The sequence below is a fragment of the Heterodontus francisci genome, chromosome 9, assembly GCF_036365525.1.
Source record: "Heterodontus francisci isolate sHetFra1 chromosome 9, sHetFra1.hap1, whole genome shotgun sequence".
NCBI classification, from domain to species: Eukaryota; Metazoa; Chordata; class Chondrichthyes; order Heterodontiformes; family Heterodontidae; genus Heterodontus; species Heterodontus francisci.
Window position 1 is genome coordinate 51828918 of NC_090379.1, and position 23569 is coordinate 51852486.

Sequence of the window (23569 nt, forward strand, 5' to 3'; positions counted from 1 at the left end):
AACCTCTATTTCCCTTGTCATCCAGGGAGCTCTAGCTTTGGATTCCCCATCTTTCCTCCTTATAGGAATATGCTTGATTTGTACTGAAACGATCTGCACCTTGAGGCTCGCCATTGCTCATTTACTGATGTGCTGACCAAGCTTTATTTCCACTGCACCTGTGCTAACTCTCTCCCATTTGACTAAAATTAGCTCTTTTCCAGTTGGGTATTTTACCTTTGATTTTTTTTTGTCCATTTCCATAATTACTTTAAACCTAATTATAATATGATCACTATTATCCAGATGTTCTCCTACTGTAACACATTACATTTTCCAGTCTTCATTCCCCAGAACTACATCCAGCAATGCTCCATTTCTTGTTGCTCTAGAAACATACTAGTTCAGAAAGTTCTCCTGCAAAACTTTTAGGAATTCTTTACCCTCCTTGCCCTTTACTCTTTTTCCCCTTATTTAGAGTAATTGAAGTCTCCTACTTTTACAGCTCTATTATTTTTACATTTCTTTGAAATCAACCTACAGATTTGCTCCTCTTTGGGGATCTAAACTAAATACTGAGCAATGTAACAGCTCCTTTTCGGTTCCTCAGCTATAACCAAATAGATTCAATCTCTGAACCCTTTAGCATATCATCCCTCTAGAACTGCAGTATTATCCTTGACCATTGTTGCACCCCACCATCCCCATCTTTTTCATTTTTCTTTCTCCCGTATTCCTCCTGATTACATATGTAGCCAGGACTGTTTAGTTCCCACTCCTGCTCATGTTTAAGACTGGTCTCCATTGTAGCCACTATATCTTAACCCATGTGGAAACTTGTGCCTGTAGCTCGTCAACATTATTTATAACATTAACACACTTGCAATCCAAGGCTATGCTAGTCAGCTTTTCTTTGTTCCAAATGATTCCTACTCTTTTTGTTTTCTTCCTGTTTGTCCCTCCTAGTTTTCTATGCACCTTAGCTCATAGAATTTAACCCATTTAACTACATTATAGAAAAGGAAATGGATCCAGTCCTTTAAATGCATAGGTGGTGTTAATTTCAATGCAAGCAGAAGTAAATAAAAGTGATTTTAGAATGCAAAATGCTGTAGTTAATGTTGTTAAACACTCAACAAATCAGGTTGCATCTGTGAAGAAAGGAAGAATGTTAATTTTTCTGGCATAGCCAATCAGAACTGACAAAGAGTCATGCCTAAGATATCAACACGCTTTCCTCCCAGAAGCTGCCGGATTTGCTGCGTATTTACAACATCGAGAAAATCTGCAGTAAGGTGATGCTGCGTTTATTACTTCTGGTAGTTTCTGCAGTTTGGGGGAGGTTTTTCTTGGTCTCTGACATCAATATTTAATGTTAAAGGAGCACCATATTCATGCTGAAGTGCTTATCCAAGTTTTAATTTACATTTGTGTAGTCTGATTGATTAAATAATGTTGATACAAAATGTTGTCCCCAGGTGTGATGGACGTGATGAATTATGAAACGCTTATAATGAAAGCAGTATCTCTATAAAGCTGTCCTGTTGTACGATTGTCGCCATCCAATTAGGACTTTGAGGAAGAGTAAAACAAAGTAAAATAAAAGCAAAATACTGCAGATGCTGGAAATCTGAAATAAAAACAAGAAATGTTGGAAATACTCAGCAGGACTGGCAGTATCTGTGCAGAGAGAAGCAGAGTTGACGTTTTAGGTCAGCGACCCTTCTTCAGTTCTGAATCCTGTGCCTGTCTAGGTTTTGAGTTGCAACTTTTGCATTGACTGATTCAATGACCAAACTGCTACTGTAACTAAATCCAAAGGGGTTTAGGAAGACAATTTCTGAGTGTAAAGCCATGATGGTGTACATGGTGAATGTGTCATCAAGTCCAAGTTCAGTTGAACAGAGGATGATAGCTGGGAAACCGAGTTCGAAATGGTTGCAGAGAAGGGGTTGGCAGGCAGTTATGGAGGGATTTATAAATCAATGAGGATTTGTGAGCTAAACTTCAGATTAGGTTTGAGCCAGTAGCAAGCACAGAAGAAACGATGAAGTTAAAACGTGACATACAAAGTGGAAAAGGTAAATAGGAGGAGGAATAGGCTATTCAGCCCTTCACATTGTTCAGTTAGATTGTAGCTGATGTGTATCTCAACTCCATTGTCCTGCCTTTTCTCCATATCCCTTGATTGGGTATCTTTGACACCCAAAAAAAATTTGTCCATCTCTTTCTTGAAAGTTTCAATTGATCCAGCACCCATTGCCTTCCAGATTTCTACTATTCTTTGTGTGGGAAAAAGATGAGTCCTGATTTCACCTAACAGGCTCAGCTCCCATTTGTAGATTATGAGCTGGATTTTACCTTTGGCGGATGGGACGTCGACACCGACATAAAAGTCGGAGGTGAACCCGCTTCCACCTAGCCCGGGGATCCGACCTGCATTTTACAGGTCCCTGAGCTTCAATTGTCCTGAGGCGGGACTTCCACCTGCTTGATGGAGGAGGTCCCACCTCATTGAGCTGCTGGCCAATCAGTGGGCCGGCAGCTCTTAGTCCCAGAAGCGCCACTGGCAGCGATGGCCACTGCTGGGACTGTAGCCCAGCCGACTCCATGGAGCCAGGATCTTGGGTAAGTTGGGTTTGCCTCGCGGGGTCGTGGGTGGTGGGGGGTGGGTTGGTTGCTCGTGGTGGTGAGGCAAGAGTAGTTGTTTGGGGGAGGGGGGTGGTCTTGGGTCCCGGGGAGGGTTGGGAGGCAGGGGCGGACCTCAATCGGGCACCGTGTGCCCGACTGCCATGGCCCTCCCCCAGCGCCCGGAAAGGCCGGCAGCTATTGCTGGGGCGGCCTTTCACGTCCCCAGCATGCCTGCTTGCCATGGGTAAAATACCTGTGGAGGCAGGCGAGTGGCCGTTAAGTGGCCACTTAAGGGCCTTGATTAGCCTGGGGCGAGCCGTTTCCCCTGCACCCCTGCCGACTGCCGCAAGGAGGGCAGGAAGGCCTCCCGGAGCCTCCTGCTCAATTTTATGCTGCCCCCACACCACCTTCCGACCCACTGGGGCGGCGTAAAATTCAGCCCCATGTCCCCTCATTCTAGATTCCCCTACTAGTGGAAATAGTTTCTCTGTATCTACTCTACCAAATCACTTTATCATTTTAAGCACATCAATTAGATCGCCCCTCAACCTCTGAACTTCAGGGAGTGCAAATCAGGTTTATGGCTTTTAAACCTTTAAGTCATAGTATCATTCTGATGAATCAGCAACAAGGCCAATATGTCTTTCCTGAGTTGCAGTGCCCAAAACTGAATGTAGTACTACATATGGGCTCTGAAGCATTACTTCCTTAGTTTTTATCTCAAGGGATTGGAATACAAAAATAACATTCCATTAGAATCATAGATAGTTTATGGCACAGAAAGAGGCCACTTGGCCCATTGTGTCTGCTTCTCTAATTGCTTTTTGTACCTTTTTTCTTTTAGCTTTTAGTGATTTTTTTTTTGTACAGCGACATCTAAATTCCATTGCAACTGTACAGCTCATAGTCAGTCGCCCCCTCTCGCCCCGCACCATTAAGAAAATAGTCCGATTTGACTTTCTTAGATTCAAAGTGATGACCTCATACTTTCCCACTTTGCACTCCTCAACCCTGCATTCAAAGAATGTGGGCTGCTGTCAACCACTGTTCATTGATAGTCGCCGCTATCTCCCATCCCCTTCCAATTTCTGCCAGGACTACCTCCTATCCCCTCACCCCTTTTCCCCCCCCCCCCCCCTCCACAACCCAGGTACTACTTCCTTCTGACCAGACGCAATGGAAATGAGGCGCATAGCCATTCGGGTCCTGGGATTGTTCCCTCTTTGGCTCGGCCAGTCTTTTTCGGTTGCTGACCTGCTGTGCATTTCTGTCATTTTCTGCTGCTATTTCAAAAAAGTGTTAAACTGGTTTCTCTTGTACAATTACTTGCTGTACCTGCTTTAAAATATATAAAAATATGAATTAACTTTTCACTTCTCTGCAAATTTCTCTCTTTTGGAGAATTGCAAGTTATTCCGTGGAATTTAGCATTCATTGGATCCTGGGAGGTCAAGAATGATCGTTACAACTTTGTCCCTGATTTATATTATGAACTGGCTATTTCTGCTGCATGTGCCTCTGTAAATGGATTATGTATGAAAATTGTATGTGGATTAGCAGATTGTTATTAAAAAAATCAAATATAGCATCTGGCCAGCAAATTTAGAAAGCTTAGAATTTGGAGTGTGAAGTTTGGAAACATGCAAGGTGGCCTGGGAATTGAAGTGGAATTGGTGCTATGCACATGCATACTTGCATCAAGCCACTACTTTGTGCTAGTGCACAGATGTACAGACTTGCACCACACATGCAGCAGGCCAATCAAGGAGGCATCTAATCAAGATCGCAAGGTTCAGCCAACTCTGGGTTTGAGAATGCTGACATTTGTTGCATGTTACCTTTTTTTATTATTTTGAAGTGTTGATTCTGACACACCTTAAAGCTAAATCAGCCCAGAGATGGTGACCAGGCGGATGTGATCCTGTACTTGGCAGATCAAAGCATTTTTTAACTGTCAGATTTGTTGTTTGTGGTTTTATTTATAAATCTTTATACTTTTGGCATAAAGAAATGTTTAAAAAGAAGACAGGATAATATGTCTGGCATTTGTGAATTCTGAGTTAAAAGCAATTTCTTGCTTATTCCATATACATAAGTTCAAACATTACCAGCAGAAGTTATAATGTGCATAGGCAGGACAGCCGAAGGGCCTGTACTGCGCTGTAATGTTCTAATTCTAATAAGGATTAAAAAGCTTCAGTTCCGGTGTCGAAAAACCATTTAACTTTTAACAAATATAACTTGGAAAAGTGAACTGCCTGTAGAATGAAGCTATTCAGCTTTGGCTTAGTGTAATCTCTTGGTTTCTGATATGTAGTTGTTTTATGATCAATAGTACACTTTGCTTATGTGCTTTTATTTATCTTTTTCTGCTTTTAGACAGTGCCACATTTAGACCCACGCCTCTTTATGGCCAACCATCGTGGTGGGGTGATGATGACATGGATAACAAAGGAGAAAGAGATGAACCCAAAAAAACAGGAGATCCCAGCAATGGTATTTGGCAGCTTATAAAATTTAACCCAGATAATTACATTTAAGTGTCAGCCTAAACGTTATAACTTTCAGCTCCACAAAATTGCACGTGATTATTGGGAATCAGTCCAGCAAACGTTTTATATGATACGGTTGAGATCACCTATCAATCTGATTAGGGGGAGAAGCAATCAGTTAATGTTCATTGCAGGAGCTTGATGTAGTAATATTAAAAATAGGGTAGCATATTATGGCTATTTTTAAGCATGCTTGTTTCATTGTTTTAATAGTAAAAGAACTTGTAAGACAAAAGATATTTGGGTCTATGCATATTCAACAGATCAACCAGAGCATCACTTCCCAAGAGCTACCTGGTCAGTCATATACTCCTCCCAACCAGGTTAACAGAGGCAGAGGCTCTCTTCCTCCCTCCCCACCCCAATCTCTCAATTCAGAGGCACTTTTCTTTCCCAGAGCCCCCCTGTTGCAACCCCCTCCCTCCAGTTTACAGAGGTACTGTATAAGATCTCTCTCTTTCACCAACAACGCCCCCCCCCCCCCACAACAAGGAGGTACTCTCCCTCCTTTATGATGTTTTAACTCATTGGCCTTGGCTGCAGTTTCTATCTGATACTGTTGCAGGTAGAAATTCCTGATCTATCGTAAGACTAGTAGCTGTCAACAGCATATAGTCCCCTCTTGAAGCAAAACAGCAGTCAAATACGAGCTGCAACTGTGAATCGCAGTTAGAAGATTATCAAGGAGCAGCGTTTTCGCCCTTTTTCAACCAGATTCCATGTTGCATTGTGAGCTCACTGATCTTGCTACCCAAGGGATTTAAGATTTGTGTATTATGTGTACACCCCTACTCCTTGGGCATCTCATAGGAAGAAGTAGGATGCCCCTTTTATCTTCTATAATTTCAGCTCTAAAAGATGTATTTTTCTCCCCCTGCAACCTGTCCCCATTTTGAAAATATAATTTGTAGTGTTAAATTTAAGTAGGTTAATTTGGAGCCTTTATAGGAGCAGGTTTTTCTTAAATACTGTAGCGCCATCTATTTGAGCTAGCCTTCCCAAGATTGCCCTTGCATTATGTCCTTTTGAATTATTAGGTAAACATGTGTACATTAAACACAGATCTATCATCATCCATTTGTATCTGTATAAATATGGGCCTAAACATGTGCCATATTCAAATCTGATAAGTATTTTCACTGGAGAAAAATTGTACAGTGTATACTGAATACATTATTTAGGAATTTGTTTTAAATTTTGTATTGAAGTTTGCGTAAATGAATTGAAGTTGCAAACCTGCACATTTGGTGCTGGGATGTGGGGAATTTGAATTATTTGGTCAAACTCCATTTTGAGGAGATGAAAGCTGGTGAGAGAGGAGAGGATACACTGCAGCTTTGTTCCACAACTAATCAGTGCTGAGTTGGCAGTTCTCAGCCAGTTTGACAGTGGAATGCTTCAATTAGTTTGTGGGATGGCTGATTCCACACTACTTTCCAGCTCTTCCCAACCTGGTATAGTTGGCAGCTTTGCTACTGTCCCTTTCTTCAAGTCGCTAATACATATCCAAGACATCAATGGTCTCAGAATTAACCATCAGAGTTCCCATCTTTCCATGTTGACGTTGCACTCTTCGTGCTTTACCGTTTGCATTCTCTTAGTTTCCATTTCAAAAGTTTTCCTTCTATTCTGTGCCTTTTCATCTTATAAAATAATCTCCTAAATGGTAAAGTTTTGAAGGCTTTGCCAAAACCCAGCTACATGGGAGACAATTTTAACCTAGCCCGCCGTCGGGGAAACTGACCAGATTGAGTGAACTGCTGATTTTACAGCCCCCCCCCAGTTTTATTCTCCATTGAAGTCAATTCATAGTATTTGGCAGGATATACATCCAGTGTTCCACCCAATCCCCTGGGTGTCCTGCCCATCAATTTTGTTTAAAATTACCATGAAATCCACTGAGTTCCCCCTTGTCAGCTAAGTTTTTATATCTTCCAAGCCCTCTACTAGATTGATTTTAGGCAAGATCAGCCATCAGTAATGCCATGTTGCCGATTTAATGTTTCTCCAGTGCTTCATTCTATTTCAGGATGCTTTCAATAATTTTACTGATTTGTCAATTATGAAATTGAATGCAACATCATCTGCATATTAGGTATCCTGTCCAACTATATCATTTTGATTCAGAATTGATTCTAAATGGTTTTCAAATCTCTCCACCCAAAGAAATTATTACTTTAACATAACAGTCGAGGACAGCTACTTTGCATGCATGCATGTTGTTATGGCCAGGTGAGGAGGGGATCTCGGGTTTCCCCTCTCTTATTTGACCGCAACAGGATTTATTCCTTTTAAACAGTGGTTTTGCTTACCACATCTGTGAGTGTTTTACTTTTTTACCTTTACTGTGATCATGAAAGAACCAATCGGACAGGTTTTCTTGAGTTTAAACAAGAAAGAGGTAAGTTTATCGTACTTAACATTCTAACCCCGATTTTAAAAAATACTAAAAAAATGCGTTACACACTCACACACACACACATTCACATGAGAATCACACCCACAAATAGACAAGAGGGAAAATAGATTTGGTAGTTGGTTTAAAGTCCAGAATAAATGGAACTTAAATACACAGTCTGTGAATTGGGTGATCTGGTAGTCCTCCGCTGAAGCTGTATTCTTGAAGTCCTCGCTGGTCAAAGTGCACTTTGTGGTTGGCCTGCTTTGCTCAGGGTTTTCTTGAAGGCAGATTGTAGTTCGCTCTCTTGCTCTGGTCGCTGGCTGTCTGTAGGCTTGGAGGATCTACAGTCACAGATGGTTTTCAAACTTGATGTTTTCTGGGGAGAGCAAAAAAGAGAGGAAAGCACTCCGCTTTCTCTGCTGCTGCACACTCAGTTACTCCTGGTTTTCTATGAGTGTAACAAAACTCCTGTTTTTGCAGAGATGGACAGTCACATGGTTTTCTTAATCCCCTTTGTTTTTAAAGAGATACAAGGTTCAGAATTGGCTCCACTTGTTCCAGGATGCCGATATTTACACTTGGAGGGGTTTGCTCTTTTAAAGTCAATGTGTCAGGATGGCCTTGACTACTGTGCTAATGATGCAATCCCAGGTAATTCAATTACTTAGAGCAAGCCATTGTTCTGGGTCCGGGGCTTCTCAGACTCCTGTGTACAGTTCAGTCTCATGGTATTTCAGATGCAAAATGTAGTGGCCATCTTGGCTGATAGTTTTTTTTTTGAGAGCTACTGTAGGATTTTTTCCATTAAAAGTCTAATGTAAGTTTCCAACTGATGAAATTAAGATTTCTCATTTGGCATATAGGGTTTTCTTGACAATGTACTTAATAGCTAATGGAATGTTTTTGTCATCTTGGCAAACACAGCAGTCAATTTGTGCAGACCAAAGTTGCACAAACAGCAAATGAATGATCAGATAATGTCTTTTTGATGGTGAAAGATATTATTGAGCAGGACATCTAGGCAACATACTACTCTGCTTTTACCAGTGACATTGAATCTTTTTCATCCACCACAAGAAGAATACTCCTCTGAAAGATAGCAACTCTGACAATGCTGTAATTAGTACTGTAGTTAAGCATCAACCTCGATGGTGTTCAAATTCTCTGAGTGAAGCTTGAAGCCACAGCTTCTGACTCGGAGGTAAGTGCCACCCCTGAACCAAGCTGACACTAATGCAAGCTATTTGGAAGTTTAGATCCTATCTGGTTTCCAAGGCTACTTCATGAAGTGATCCTCACTTATTTACCAAACATTATTGTATAAATTTAACCGCAGCACATAAGAATTCCTTTGACATATAATTTCTAACAACTGTTCTTATGACTTCTACATAGTGCCTCTCCTCCCCACCTTCCCTCCTCCCCCCTCCTCCCTTCCAATTTTGTGCTGCTCGAGGATGTTCCTATGGTATAGGTGGCTGCAGAATGAAGATATATAGATTACCTACCTGGTAGGGTAGTCTTCAGTCTTTCAATGATAGGCATCTTATTAATTAAGTTGACTGGATAATTCTTTCTAATCCATCAATAATAATTAGATTTATAGTGTGCATAAAAATGTCATTCAAAATTAGGCAATGCCTAATAGACAAGTTGTTGCTTCCTCTTTCATGGAGAAAATAAATAGGGTACAGTTGGCTTGAGTGACCAATTAACCAGCTGAAATGTTTACTGTTCCTTACTGGTCAATTTCGTACAAAACGATATAATGGCATAGTCATAATTTACTGTTGAGCAAACATTTTGTCTTCCACATACACAGGGTTGGCCAACATACGGTCCACAGGCCAGTATCCAGTCCGCAAAAGGTTTCCATCCAGCCTGCGGATGTAAACTGTGCCCAGCTGGTCCTCATCCGCACAAGGGCTCCGTGACTGGACATGAGAAATTTCCCAATGTCACACCAGCTTTTTAAAAATAAATCACGCGTCACAATATATATTAATTTCGATGAGGGAACTAAATGTAATATCTCCAAATTTGCAGATGACAAAACTGGATGGGAGGGTGAGTTGTGAGGAGGATACAGAGAGGCTTCAGGGTGATTTGGACAAGTTGAGTGAGTGTGCAAATGCATGGCAGATGCAGTATAATGTGGATAAATGTGAGGTTATCCACTTTGGTAGCAAAAACAGGATGTCAAGAATTGTCTGAACGGCAATAAACTGAGAGGGGAATATGCAACGAGACCTGGGTGTTCTCGTACACCAGTCACTGAAGGTAAGCATGCAGGTGCAACAGGCGGTAAAAAAAGGCAAATGGTATGTTGGCCTTCATAGCGAGAGGATTCGAGTACAGGAACAGGGATGTCTTGCTGCAATTATGCAGGGCCTTGGTGAGGGTACACCTGGAATATTGTGTGCAATTTTGGTCTCCTTATCTGAGGAAGGATGTTCTTGCTGTAGAGGGAGTGCAGCGAAGGTTTACCAGACTGATTTCCTGGGATGGCGGGACTGAAGTATGAGGAGAGATTGAGTCGGTTAGGATTATATTCGCTGGAGTTCAGAAGAGTGAGGGGGGATCTCATAGAAACCTATAAAATTCTCACAGGACTTGACAGGAGAGATGCAGGAAGGATGTTCCCGTTGGAGGAGTCCAGAACCAGGGGTCATAGTCTAAGGATACGGGGTAAACCTTTCAAGACTGAAATGAGGAGAAATTTCTTGACCCAGAGAGTGGTGAGCCTGTGGAATTCGCTACCGCAGAATGCAGTTGAGGCCAAAACATTGTATGTTTTCAAGAAGGAGTTAGATATAGCTGTTGGGGCGAAAGGGATCAAAGGATATGGGGGGAAAGCAGGAACAGGTTACTGAGTTGAATGATCAGCCATGATCATAATGAATGGTGGAGCAGACTCGAAGGGCCGAATGGCCTACTCCTGCTCCTATTTTCTATGTTTCTATGTCTTACAGCTGGCAGGCACTGTCGTCGGGAACAGCCGTTTCCCAATTTCGGATAGATTCAGGGTTTTCCGGCGGGTTCCAACTTTTTTTTAAACCTTGAATCTGTCCAAAGTTGGGAAATGGCTGTTCCCAATGTCAGCAGCTGTTAGCTATAAAACTGACCTGCGATCTTTTAGAAAAAACTGACCAACCATCTGCTGAGCATTCCCGCTCTCTGCAACTGTCAGAGGTAGAGGGACAGAGAGAGGCACAGAGAGAGGGAAGGAGTAACATGTGCCGTGGATAAACGGCACATTGACGTACTGTACTTGGATTTTCGGAAGGCATTTGACAAGGTTGCCAGATAAAAAATTATTGCACAAAGTAGGAGCTCATGGTGTAGGGGGTATTATATTAGCATGGATAGAAGATTGGCTGGCTGGCATAAAACAGAGAGTATGCATAAATGGGTCCTTTTCTGATTGGCAAGGTGTGACGAGTGGATTCCTGCAGGGGGTCTGTGCTGGGGCCTCAACTTTTTACAATTTATACCAGTGACATAGATGAGGGAAGCAGTGGCATGGTAGCTGAATTTGTAGATGACACAAAGATAGGTAGGAAAGTATGTTGTGAAGAGGACATAAGGAGCTTGCAGACTGATCTAGATAGGTTGAGTGAGTGTGCAAAAATCTGGCAGATGGAATATAATGTGGGAAAATGATGTTCACTTTGGCAGAAGAATAAAAAAGCAGAGTATTACTTAAACGGAGAACGACTGCAGAACTCCGAGGTGCAGAAGGATCGAGGTGTTCTAGTGCATGAGTCACAAAATGTTAGTATGCAGGGACAGCAAGTAATAAATAAGGCTAATGGAATGCTATCCTTTATTACGCGAGGAATTAAAAATAAAAGTAAGGATGTAATGCTTCAGTAATACAGAGCATTGGTGAGACCACATCTCAAATACTGTTCGCAGGAAGGATGTAAATGTATTGGAGACGGTTCAGAGGAGATTTACTAGATTGATACCTGGCAATGAGCGGGGTTGTCGTATGAGGAAAGGTTGAACAGACTGGGCTTGTTTTCACTGGAGTTTAGAAGAGTGAGGGGAGACTTGATTGAAGTAAAAAGATCCTGAACAGTCGAGAGAAGGTGGATGTGAAGAGGATGTTTCCTCTTGTGGAAAGTCCAGAACTAGGGGACACTGTTTTAAAATTAGGGAACGCCCTTTCAGGACAGAGATGAGAATTTTTTTCTGTCAGATGTTGTGCCTTTGGAATTCTCTGCCTCAGAAGGTGGTGGAGGCGGGGCCATTGAATAATTTTAGGACGGGGGTAGATAGATTCTTCTTAGGCAAGGGAATCCGAGGTAATCAAGGGTAGATGGGGATGTGGAATTCGAGACACACATTTCAGCCATGATCTTATTGAATGGCCTACTTCTGCTCCTAATTTGTGTGAGACGGAGGGGGAGAACAGAGGGAGAGAGAGAGAAGGGGGGAACAGAGAGAGCGAGGGAGGAGGGAGAACCAAGAGAGCGAGGGAGGAGGGGGGGAACAGAGAGAGCGAACGAGAGAGGGTGGGGGGGGGGGCGGAGAGAAGACAGAGCGAGCAAGAGAGGGTGGGGGGAGAGAGGGAGAGAGGAGGGGGGACAGAGAGAGAAGAGGGGGACAGAGAGAGAGAGAGAGAGAGAGGGGGACAGAGAAAGAGCGAGAAGAGGGGGGACAGAGAAAGAGCGAGAGAGAGGGGGGACAGAGAAAGAGCGAGAGAGAGGGGGGACAGAGAAAGAGCGAGAGAAGAGGGGGGACAGAGAAAGAGCGAGAGAAGAGGTGGGGACAGAGAAAGAGCGAGAGAAGAGGGGGGACAGAGAAAGAGCGAGAGAAGAGGGGGGACAGAGAAAGAGCGAGAGAAGAGGGGGGACAGAGAAAGGAGCGAGAGAAGAGGGGGGACAGAGAAAGAGAGAGCGAGAGAAGAGGGGGGACAGAGAAAGAGAGAGAGAGCGAGAGAAGAGGGGGGACAGAGAAAGAGATAGAGAGCGAGAGAAGAGGGGGGACAGAGAAAGAGAGAGAGAGCGAGAGAAGAGGGGGGACAGAGAAAGAGAGAGAGAGCGAGAGAAGAGGGGGACAGAGAAAGAGAGAGAGAGCGAGAGAAGAGGGGGGACAGAGAAAGAGAGAGAGAGAGAGAGAGAAGAGGGGGGACAGAGAAAGAGAGAGAGAGCGAGAGAAGAGGGGGGACAGAGAAAGAGAGAGAGAGCGAGAGAAGAGGGGGGACAGAGAAAGAGAGAGAGAGCGAGAGAAGAGGGGGGGGACAGAGAAAGAGAGAGAGCGAGAGAAGAGGGGGGACAGAGAAGGAGGGGAGGGGGGACAGAGAAGGAGAGGGGAGGGGGGACAGAGAAGGAGAGAGCGAGAGAAGAAGGAGATACAGAGAAGGAGAGGGTGGGGGGGGCACAGAGAGAGAGAGAGACAGATGGTGGGGGGGGGGACAGAGAAAGAGAGAGAGGGTCGGGGGGGACAGAGAAAGAGAGGGTGGGGGGGTAGGGAGAGAGAGAGAGAGAGAGGGGGGGGGAGGGTGAGGGGGTGGGGGAGGGGGTGGGGGAGGAGAGGGGGTGGGGGAGGAGAGGGGGAGAGGGTGGGGGGGGTGGAAGAGAGAGAGGAGGGGGGAGAGAGGAGGAGGTGGGAGAGAGAGAGAGGAGGGAGGGGAGAGAGAGAGAGGATGGAGGGGAGAGAGAGAGGAGGGAGGGGGAGAGAGAGAGAGGAGGGAGGGGGAGAGAGAGAGAGGAGGGAGGGGGAGAGGAGAGAGAGGAGGGAGGGGGAGAGAGAGAGAGAGGGGAGGGGGAGAGAGAGAGAGGAGGGAGGGGGAGAGAGAGAGAGGAGGGAGGGGGAGAGAGAGAGAGGAGGGAGGGGGAGAGAGAGAGAGGAGGGAGGGGGAGAGAGAGAGAGGAGGGAGAGGGGGAGAGAGAGAGAGGAGGGAGGGGAGAGAGAGAGAGGAGGGAGGGGGAGAGAGAGAGAGGAGGGAGGGGGAGAGAGAGAGAGGAGGGAGGGGGAGAGAGAGAGAGAGGAGGGGGAGAGAGAGAGAGGAGGGAGGGGGAGAGAGAGAGAGGAGGGAGGGGGAGAGAGAGAGAGGAGGGAGGGGGAGAGAGAGAGAGGAGGGAGGGGGAGAGAGAGGAGAGGAGGGAGGGGGAGAGAGAGAGAGGAGGGAGGGGGAGAGAGAGAGAGGAGGGAGGGGAGAGAGAGAGAGGAGGGAGGGGGAGAGAGAGAGGAGGGAGGGGAGAGAGAGAGGAGGGAGGGGGAGAGAGAGAGGAGGGAGGGGGAGAGAGAGAGAGGAGGGAGGGGGAGAGGAGAGAGAGGAGGAGGGGGAGAGAGAGAGAGGAGGGAGGGGGAGAGAGAGAGGAGGGAGGGGGGAGAGAGAGAGGAGGGAGGGGGAGAGAGAGAGGAGGGAGGGGGAGAGAGAGAGGAGGAGGGGGAGAGAGAGAGGAGGGAGGGGGAGTGAGAGAGGAGGGAGGGGGAGAGAGAGAGGAGGGAGGGGTGGAGAGAGAGAGGAGGGAGGGGGAGAGAGAGAGGAGGGAGGGGGGGAGAGAGAGGAGGGAGGGGGGGAGAGAGAGGAGGGAGGGGGGGAGAGAGAGGAGGGAGGGGGGGAGAGAGAGGAGGGAGGGGGGGGAAGAGAGAGGAGGGAGGGGGGGAGAGAGAGGAGGGAGGGGGGAGAGAGAGGAGGGAGGGGGAGGAGAGAGGAGGGAGGGGGAGAGAGAGAGGAGGGAGGGGAGAGAGAGAGGAGGGAGGGGAGAGAGAGAGGAGGGGGAGGGGGAGAGAGAGAGAGGGAGGGGGAGAGAGAGAGGAGGGAGGGGGGAGAGAGAGAGAGGAGGGAGGGGAGAGAGAGAGGAGGAGGGAGGGAGAGAGAGAGAGGAGGGAGGGAGAGAGAGAGAGAGGAGGGAGGGAGAGAGAGAGAGAGGAGGAGGGTGGTGAGAGAGAGAGAGGAGGGAGGGAGGAGAGAGAGAGAGAGGAGGGAGGGAGAGAGAGAGAGAGAGGAGGGAGGGAGAGAGAGAGAGAGAGGAGGGAGGGAGAGAGAGAGAGGAGGGAGGGAGAGAGAGAGAGAGGAGGGAGGGAGAGAGAGAGAGAGGAGGGAGGGAGAGAGAGAGAGAGGAGGGAGGAGATGAGAGAGAGAGGAGGGAGAGAGAGAGAGAGGAGGGGGGAGTGAGAGAGAGAGGAGGAGGGTGTGGAGTGAGAGAGAGGTGGGAGGAGAGAGAGAGAGGAGGGAGGGAGAGAGAGAGAGGAGGGAGGGAGAGAGAGAGAGGAGGGAGGGAGGAGAGGTGGAGGGAGGGAGAGAGAGAGAGGAGGGAGGAGAGAGAGTGAGGAGGGTGGGGTGAGTGAGAGGGGAGGGAGAGGAGAGAGGAGGGAGGGGTGAGTGAGAGGAGGGAGGGGAGAGAGAGAGAGGAGGGAGGGAGAGAGAGAGAGGAGGGAGGGAGAGAGAGAGAGGAGGGAGGGAGAGAGAGAGAGAGGGTGGGAGGGAGAGGAGAGAGAGAGAGGAGGGAGGGAGAGAGAGATGAGAGGAGGGAGGGAGAGAGAGAGAGAGGAGGGAGGGAGAGAGAGAGGAGGGAGGGAGGGAGAGAGAGAGAGGAGGGTGGGAGAGAGAGAGAGGAGGGAGGGAGAGAGAGGAGAGAGGAGAGGAGGGAGAGAGAGAGAGAGAGGTGAGAGAGAGAGAGAGAAGAGAGAGAGGAGAGGAGAGAGAGAGAGAGAGAGAGGAGGGAGAGAGAGAGTGAGAGAGGAGGGAGAGAGAGAGAGGAGGGGAGGGAGAGAGAGAGAGAGAGGAGGGAGAGAGAGAGAGAGAGGGAGGAGAGAGAGAGAGAGAGAGGAGAGAGAGGAGAGAGAGGAGGGAGAGAGAGAGAGAGAGGAGGGAGAGAGAGGAGAGAGGAGGGAGAGAGAGAGAGAGAGGAGGGTGAGAGAGAGAGAGAGAGGAGGGAGAGAGAGAGAGAGAGGAGGGAGAGAGAGAGTGAGAGGAGGGAGAGAGTGAGAGAGGAGGGAGAGAGAGAGAGAGGAGAGAAGAGAGAGAGAGAGAGAGAGGGTGAGGGGGGACAGACAGAGAGAGAGAGAGAGAGAGGGTGAGGGGGACAGACAGAGAGAGAGAGAGAGAGGGTGAGGGGGACAGACAGAGAGAGAGAGAGAGAGGGTGAGGGGGACAGACAGAGAGAGAGAGAGAGAGGGTGAGGGGGACAGACAGAGAGAGAGAGAGAGAGAGGGTGAGGGGGACAGACAGAGAGAGAGAGAGAGAGGGTGAGGGGGACAGACAGAGAGAGAGAGAGAGAGAGGGTGAGGGGGACAGAGAGATGGTGAGGGGACAGAGAGATGGAGAGGGGGTGAGGGGGACAGAGAGATGGAGAGGGGGTGAGGGGGACAGAGAGATGGAGAGGGGGTGAGGGGGACAGAGAGATGGAGAGGGGGACAGACAGACAGAGAGAGAGAGAGAGGGGGGGTGAGGGGACAGAGAGACGGAGAGGGGGTGAGGGGACAGACAGACAGAGAGAGAGAGGGTGAGGGGGACAGAGACAGAGACAGAGAGAGAGAGAGAGGGTGAGGGGGACAGAGACAGAGACAGAGACAGAGAGAGAGAGAGGGTGAGGGGGACAGAGACAGAGACAGAGACAGAGACAGAGAGAGAGGAGGGTGAGGGGGACAGAGACAGAGAGAGAGAGAGAGAGAGGGTGAGGGGGACAGAGACAGAGACAGAGAGAGAGAGAGAGGGTGAGGGGGACAGAGAGAGACGGAGAGAGAGAGAGAGGGTGAGGGGGACAGAGAGAGAGAGAGAGGGTGAGGGGGACAGAGAGAGAGAGAGAGAGAGGGTGAGGGGGACAGAGAGAGAGAGAGAGAGAGGGTGAGGGGGACAGACAGAGAGAGAGAGAGGGTGAGGGGGACAGACAGAGAGAGAGAGAGAGAGAGGGTGAGGGGGACAGACAGAGATGGAGAGGGGGTGAGGGGGACAGACAGAGATGGAGAGGGGGTGAGGGGGACAGAGAGATGGAGGGGGGTGAGGGGACAGACAGACAGAGAGAGAGAGAGGTGAGGGGACAGACAGACAGAGAGAGAGAGAGAGGGTGAGGGGGACAGACAGACAGAGAGAGAGAGAGGGTGAGGGGGACAGACAGACAGAGAGAGAGAGAGAGGGTGAGGGGGACAGACAGACAGAGAGAGAGAGGGTGAGGGGGGGCAGAGAGAGAGAGAGGGTGAGGGGGGCAGAGAGAGAGAGAGGGTGAGGGGGGCAGAGAGAGAGAGGGTGAGGGGGGCAGAGAGAGAGAGAGGGTGAGGGGGGCAGAGAGAGAGAGAGGTGAGGGGGGCAGAGAGAGAGAGAGGGTGAGGGGGGACAGAGAGAGAGAGAGAGAGAGAGAGGTGAGGGGGACAGAGAGAGAGAGAGAGAGGGTGAGGGGGACAGAGAGAGAGAGGGTGAGGGGGACAGAGAGAGAGAGAGAGGGTGAGGGGGACAGAGAGAGAGAGAGAGAGAGGGTGAGGGGGACAGAGAGAGAGAGAGGGTGAGGGGGACAGAGAGAGAGAGAGAGAGAGAGAGGGAGGGTGAGGGGGACAGAGAGAGAGAGAGAGAGGTGAGGGGGACAGAGAGAGAGAGAGAGAGAGAGGGTGAGGGGGACAGAGAGAGAGAGAGAGAGAGAGAGAGAGAGGGTGAGGGGGACAGAGAGAGAGAGAGAGAGAGAGAGAGAGAGGGTGAGGGGGACAGAGAGAGAGAGAGAGAGAGAGTGAGAGAGAGAGTGAGGGGGACAGAGACAGAGACAGAGACAGAGACAGAGAGGGTGAGGGGGACAGAGAGAGAGAGAGAGGGTGAGGGGGACAGAGAGAGAGAGAGAGGGGTGAGGGGGACAGAGAGAGAGAGAGGGTGAGGGGGACAGAGAGAGAGAGAGAGTGAGGGGACAGAGACAGAGACAGAGAGAGAGAGGGTGAGGGGGACAGAGAGAGAGGGTGAGGGGACAGAGAGAGAGGGTGAGGGGGACAGAGAGAGAGGGTGAGTGGGGGACAGAGAGAGAGAGAGAGAGAGAGGGTGAGGGGGACAGAGAGAGAGGAGAGAGGAGAGAGAGAGGGTGAGGGGGACAGAGAGAGAGAGAGAGGGTGAGGGGGACAGAGACAGAGAGAGAGAGAGAGAGAGGTGAGGGGGACAGAGAGAGAGAGAGAGAGAGAGAGAGGTGAGGGGGACAGAGAGAGAGATAGAGAGAGGGTGAGGGGGGACAGAGAGAGAGATGGAGAGAGGGTGAGGGGACAGAGAGAGAGATGGAGAGGGGGTGAGGGGGACAGAGAGAGAGATGGAGAGGGGGTGAGGGGGACAGAGAGAGAGATGGAGAGGGGGTGAGGGGGACAGAGAGAGAGATGGAGAGGGGGTGAGGGGGACAGAGAGAGAGATGGAGAGGGGGGTGAGGGGGACAGAGAGAGAGATGGAGAGGGGGGTGAGGGGGACAGAGAGAGAGATGGAGAGGGGGGTGAGGGGGACAGAGAGAGAGATGGAGAGGGGGTGAGGGGGACAGAGAGAGAGATGGAGAGGGGGTGAGGGGGACAGAGAGAGAGATGGAGAGGGGGTGAGGGGGACAGAGAGAGAGAGAGGGGGTGAGGGGGACAGAGAGAGAGAGAGAGAGAGAGAGGGTGAGGGGGAGAGAGAGAGAGAGAGGGTGAGGGGAGAGAGAGAGAGAGAGGGTGAGGGGGGACAGAGAGAGAGAGGGTGAGGGGGACAGAGAGAGAGAGAGACAGAGAGAGGGTGAGGGGGACAGACAGAGAGAGGACAGAGAGAGGGTGAGGGGGACAGACAGAGAGAGGGGGACAGACAGGAGAGAGAGAGAGAGAAAGACAGGGTGAGGGGGACAGACAGACAGAGAGAGAGAGAGAGGGTGAGGGGACAGACAGACAGAGAGAGAGAGGGTGAGGGGGACAGACAGACAGATGAGAGAGAGAGGGTGAGGGGGACAGACAGACAGAGAGAGAGAGGGTGAGGGGGACAGACAGACAGAGAGAGAGAGGGTGAGGGGGACAGACAGACAGAGAGAGAGAGAGAGAGGGTGAGGGGGACAGACAGACAGAGAGAGAGAGAGAGAGGAGGGAGGGAGAGAGAGAGAGAGAGAGAGAGAGGAGGGAGGGAGAGAGAGAGAGAGAGAGAGAGAGAGAGAGAGGAGGGAGAGAGAGAGAGAGAGGAGGGAGGGAGGGAGAGAAGAGAGAGAGAGAGGGTGGGGAGGGGGAGAGAGAGAGAGGGGGAGAGAGAGAGGGGGAGAGATGGGAGAGAGGGTGGGGGGGGAGAGAGAGAGAGGGAGGGGGGGGAGGGGAGGGGGGGAGAGAGGGGGAGAGAGCGAGGGGGTGAGAGGGGGAGAGGGTGAGGGGGACAGAGACAGAGAGAGAGAGAGGGTGAGGTGGACAGAGACAGAGAGAGAGAGAGAGGGTGAGGGGGACAGAGAGATGGAGAGGGGGACAGACAGAGAGAGAGAGAGAGAGAGAGGTGAGGGGGACAGACAGAGAGAGAGAGAGGGTGAGGGGGACAGACAGAGAGAGAGAGAGGGTGAGGGGGACAGACAGAGAGAGAGAGAGAGAGGGTGAGGGGGACAGACAGAGAGAGAGAGAGAGAGGGTGAGGGGGACAGACAGAGAGAGAGAGAGAGAGGGTGAGGGGGACAGACAGAGAGAGAGAGAGAGAGGGTGAGGGGGACAGACAGAGAGAGAGAGAGAGAGGGTGAGGGGGACAGACAGAGAGGAGAGAGAGAGAGGGTGAGGGGGACAGAGAGAGATGGAGAGGGGGGTGAGGGGGACAAAGAGATGGAGAGGGGGTGAGGGGGACAGAGAGATGGTGAGGGGGACAGAGAGATGGAGAGGGGGTGAGGGGGACAGAGAGATGGAGAGGGGGTGAGGGGGACAGAGAGATGGAGAGGGGGTGAGGGGGACAGAGATGGAGAGGGGGACAGACAGACAGAGAGAGAGAGGGTGAGGGGACAGAGACAGAGAGAGAGAGAGGGTGAGGGGGGACAGAGACAGAAGAGAGAGAGAGGGTGAGGGGGACAGAGACCGAGACAGAGAGAGAGAGAGAGAGGGTGAGGGGGACAGAGACAGAGAGAGAGAGAGAGAGGGTGAGGGGTGGACAGAGAGAGAGAGAGAGAGGGGGGGTGAGGGGGACAGAGAGAGAGAGAGAGAGAGGGGGGGGTGAGGGGGACAGAGAGACGGAGAGGGGGTGAGGGGGACAGACAGACAGAGAGAGAGAGGGTGAGGGGGACAGAGACAGAGAGAGAGAGAGAGAGGGTGAGGGGGACAGAGACAGAGACAGAGAGAGAGGGAGGGTGAGGGGGGACAGAGACAGAGACAGAGAGAGAGGGAGGGTGAGGGGGACAGAGACAGAGACAGAGAGAGAGAGAGAGGGTGAGGGGGACAGAGAGAGAGAGAGAGAGAGAGAGAGAGAGAGGGTGAGGGGGACAGAGAGAGAGAGAGAGGGTGAGGGGGACAGAGAGAGAGGGTGAGGGGGACAGACAGAGAGAGAGAGAGAGGGTGAGGGGGACAGACAGAGAGAGAGAGAGGGTGAGGGGGACAGACAGAGATGGAGAGGGGGTGAGGGGGACAGAGAGAGAGATGGAGAGGGGGTGAGGGGGACAGAGAGAGAGATGGAGAGGGGGTGAGGGGGACAGACAGACATGGAGAGAGAGAGGGTGAGGGGGACAGACAGACAGAGAGAGAGAGAGGGTGAGGGGGACAGACAGACAGAGAGAGAGACAGAGGGTGAGGGGGACAGACAGACAGAGAGAGAGAGAGAGGGTGAGGGGGACAGACAGACAGAGAGAGAGAGAGAGGGTGAGGGGGACAGACAGACAGAGAGAGAGAGAGAGAGGGTGAGTGGGACAGAGAGAGAGAGAGGGTGAGTGGGACAGAGAGAGAGAGAGGGTGAGTGGGACAGAGAGAGAGAGAGGGTGAGTGGGACAGAGAGAGAGAGAGGGTGAGTGGGACAGAGAGAGAGAGGGTGAGGGGGACAGAGAGAGAGAGAGAGGGTGAGGGGGACAGAGAGAGAGAGAGAGAGAGAGAGTGAGGGGGACAGAGACAGAGACAGAGAGGGTGAGGGGGACAGAGAGAGAGGGTGAGGGGGACAGAGAGAGAGGGTGAGGGGGACAGAGAGAGAGGGTGAGGGGGACAGAGAGAGAGGGTGAGGGGGACAGAGAGAGAGGGTGAGGGGGACAGAGAGAGAGAGAGAGAGGGTGAGGGGGACAGAGAGAGAGAGAGAGAGGGTGAGGGGGACAGAGAGAGAGAGAGAGAGGGTGAGGGGGACAGAGAGAGAGAGAGAGGGTGAGGGGGACAGAGAGAGAGATGGAGAGAGGGTGAGGGGGGACAGAGAGAGAGATGGAGAGGGGGTGAGGGGGACAGAGAGAGAGATGGAGAGGGGGTGAGGGGGACAGAGAGAGAGATGGAGAGGGGGTGAGGGGGACAGAGAGAGAGATGGAGAGGGGGTGAGGGGGACAGAGAGAGAGATGGAGAGGGGTGAGGGGGACAGAGAGAGAGATGGAGAGGGGGTGAGGGGGACAGAGAGAGAGATGGAGAGGGGTGAGGGGGACAGAGAGAGAGAGAGGGGGTGAGGGGGACAGAGAGAGAGAGAGAGAGAGGGTGAGGGGGAAGAGAGAGAGAGGGTGAGGGGGACAGAGAGAGAGAGGGTGAGGGGGACAGAGAGAGAGAGGGACAGAGAGAGGGTGAGGGGGACAGAGAGAGAGAGGGACAGAGAGAGGGTGAGGGGGACAGACAGAGAGAGGGGGACAGACAGAGAGAGAGAGAGAGAAAGAGGGTGAGGGGGACAGACAGACAGAGAGAGAGCAGAGAGAGAGAGGGTGAGGGGGACAGACAGACAGAGAGAGAGGGTGAGGGGGGCAGACAGACAGAGTGAGAGAGAGAGGGTGAGGGGGACAGGACAGACAGAGAGAGAGAGGGTGAGGGGGACAGACAGACAGAGAGAGAGAGGGTGAGGGGACAGACAGACAGAGAGAGAGAGGGTGAGGGGGACAGACAGACAGAGAGAGAGAGAGAGAGGGTGAGGGGGACAGACAGAGAGAGAGAGAGAGAGGGTGAGGGGGACAGACAGACAGAGAGAGAGAGAGAGAGGGTGAGGGGGACAGACAGAGAGGGTGAGGGGGACAGAGAGGGTGAGGGGGACAGAGAGAGAGAGAGAGAGAGAGAGGGTGAGGGGGACAGAGAGAGAGAGAGAGGGTGAGGGGGACAGAGAGAGAGAGAGAGAGAGAGAGAGGGTGAGGGGACAGAGAGAGAGAGAGGGTGAGGGGGACAGAGAGAGACAGAGAGAGGGTGAGGGGGACAGAGAGAGAGAGAGAGAGAGAGAGAGAGGGGAGGGGGACAGAGAGAGAGAGAGGGTGAGGGGGACAGAGAGAGAGAGAGGGTGAGGGGGACAGGAGAGAGAGAGAGAGGGTGAGGGGGACAGAGAGAGAGAGAGAGAGAGGTGAGGGGGACAGAGAGAGAGAGAGAGAGGGTGAGGGGGACAGAGAGAGAGAGAGAGAGGGTGAGGGGGACAGAGAGAGAGAGAGAGAGGTGAGGGGGACAGAGAGAGAGAGAGAGAGGGTGAGGGGGACAGAGAGAGAGAGAGAGAGGGTGAGGGGGACAGAGAGAGAGAGAGAGAGGGTGAGGGGGACAGAGAGAGAGAGAGAGAGAGGTGAGGGGGACAGAGAGAGAGAGAGAGAGGGCTGAGGGGGACAGAGAGAGAGAGAGAGAGGGTGAGGGGGACAGAGAGAGAGAGAGAGAGGGTGAGGGGGACAGAGAGAGAGAGAGAGAGGGTGAGGGGGACAGAGAGAGAGAGAGAGAGAGGGTGAGGGGGACAGAGAGAGAGAGAGAGAGAGGGTGAGGGGGACAGAGAGAGAGAGAGAGAGGGTGAGGGGGACAGAGAGAGAGAGAAGAGAGAGGGTGAGGGGGACAGAGAGAGAGAGAGAGAGAGGGTGAGGGGGACAGAGAGAGAGAGAGAGAGAGGGTGAGGGGGACAGAGAGAGAGAGAGAGAGAGAGAGAGGGTGAGGGGGACAGAAAGAGAGAGAGAGAGAGAGAGAGGGTGAGGGGACAGAAAGAGAGAGAGAGAGAGAGGGTGAGGGGGACAGAAAGAGAGAGAGAGAGAGAGAGAGGGTGAGGGGGACAGAAAGAGAGAGAGAGAGAGAGAGAGGGTGAGGGGGACAGAGAGAGAGAGAGAGAGGTGAGGGGGACAGAGAGAGAGAGAGAGAGAGGTGAGGGGGACAGAGAGAGAGAGAGAGAGAGGTGAGGGGGACAGAGAGAGAGAGAGAGAGAGAGAGAGGTGAGGGGGACAGAAGAGAGAGAGAGAGAGAGAGGGTGAGGGGACAGAAGAGAGAGAGAGAGAGAGAGGGTGAGGGGGACAGAGAGAGAGAGAGAGAGGGTGAGGGGACAGAGAGAGAGAGAGAGGGGAGGGGGACAGAGAGAGAGAGAGGGTGAGGGGGACAGAGAGAGAGAGAGAGAGAGGGTGAGGGGGACAGAAGAGAGAGAGAGAGGGTGAGGGGGACAGAGAGAGAGAGAGAGAGAGAGGGTGAGGGGGACAGAAGAGAGAGAGAGAGAGAGAGGTGAGGGGGACAGACAGAGAGAGAGAGAGAGGGTGAGGGGGACAGACAGAGAGAGAGAGAGAGGGTGAGGGGACGACAGAGAGAGAGAGAGAGGGTGAGGGGGACAGACAGAGAGAGAGAGGGTGAGGGGGACAGACAGAGAGAGAGGGTGAGGGGGACAGACAGAGAGAGAGAGGGTGAGGGGGACAGACAGAGAGAGAGAGGGTGAGGGGACAGACAGAGAGAGAGAGGGTGAGGGACAGAGAGAGAGAGAGAGGGTGAGGGGGACAGAGAGAGAGAGAGAGGGTGAGGGGGACAGAGAGAGAGAGAGAGAGAGTGAGGGGGACAGAGACAGAGAGAGAGAGAGAGGGTGAGGGGGACAGAGAGAGAGAGGGGAGGGGGACAGAGAGAGAGAGGGTGAGGGGGACAGAGAGAGAGAGGGTGAGGGGGACAGAGAGAGAGGGGGAAGAGAGAGGGTGAGGGGGACAGAGAGAGAGGGTGAGGGGGACAGAGAGAGAGGGTGAGGGGGACAA

General features: G+C 51.2%; 1 protein-coding gene across 4 annotated transcripts in view; it reads left to right on the top strand.

Moving 5' to 3' along the window:
- Positions 1 to 23569, top strand: part of LOC137373752 (centrosomal protein of 170 kDa protein B-like) — a 127897-nt gene that overhangs the window by 26579 nt on the left and 77749 nt on the right. For all 4 annotated transcript variants that reach the window (XM_068039054.1, XM_068039056.1, XM_068039053.1 and 1 more), the window contains exon 7: positions 4990 to 5106. In XM_068039054.1, the coding sequence (XP_067895155.1) occupies positions 4990 to 5106 (117 nt within the window). The remainder of the gene's footprint in view (positions 1 to 4989; positions 5107 to 23569) is intronic.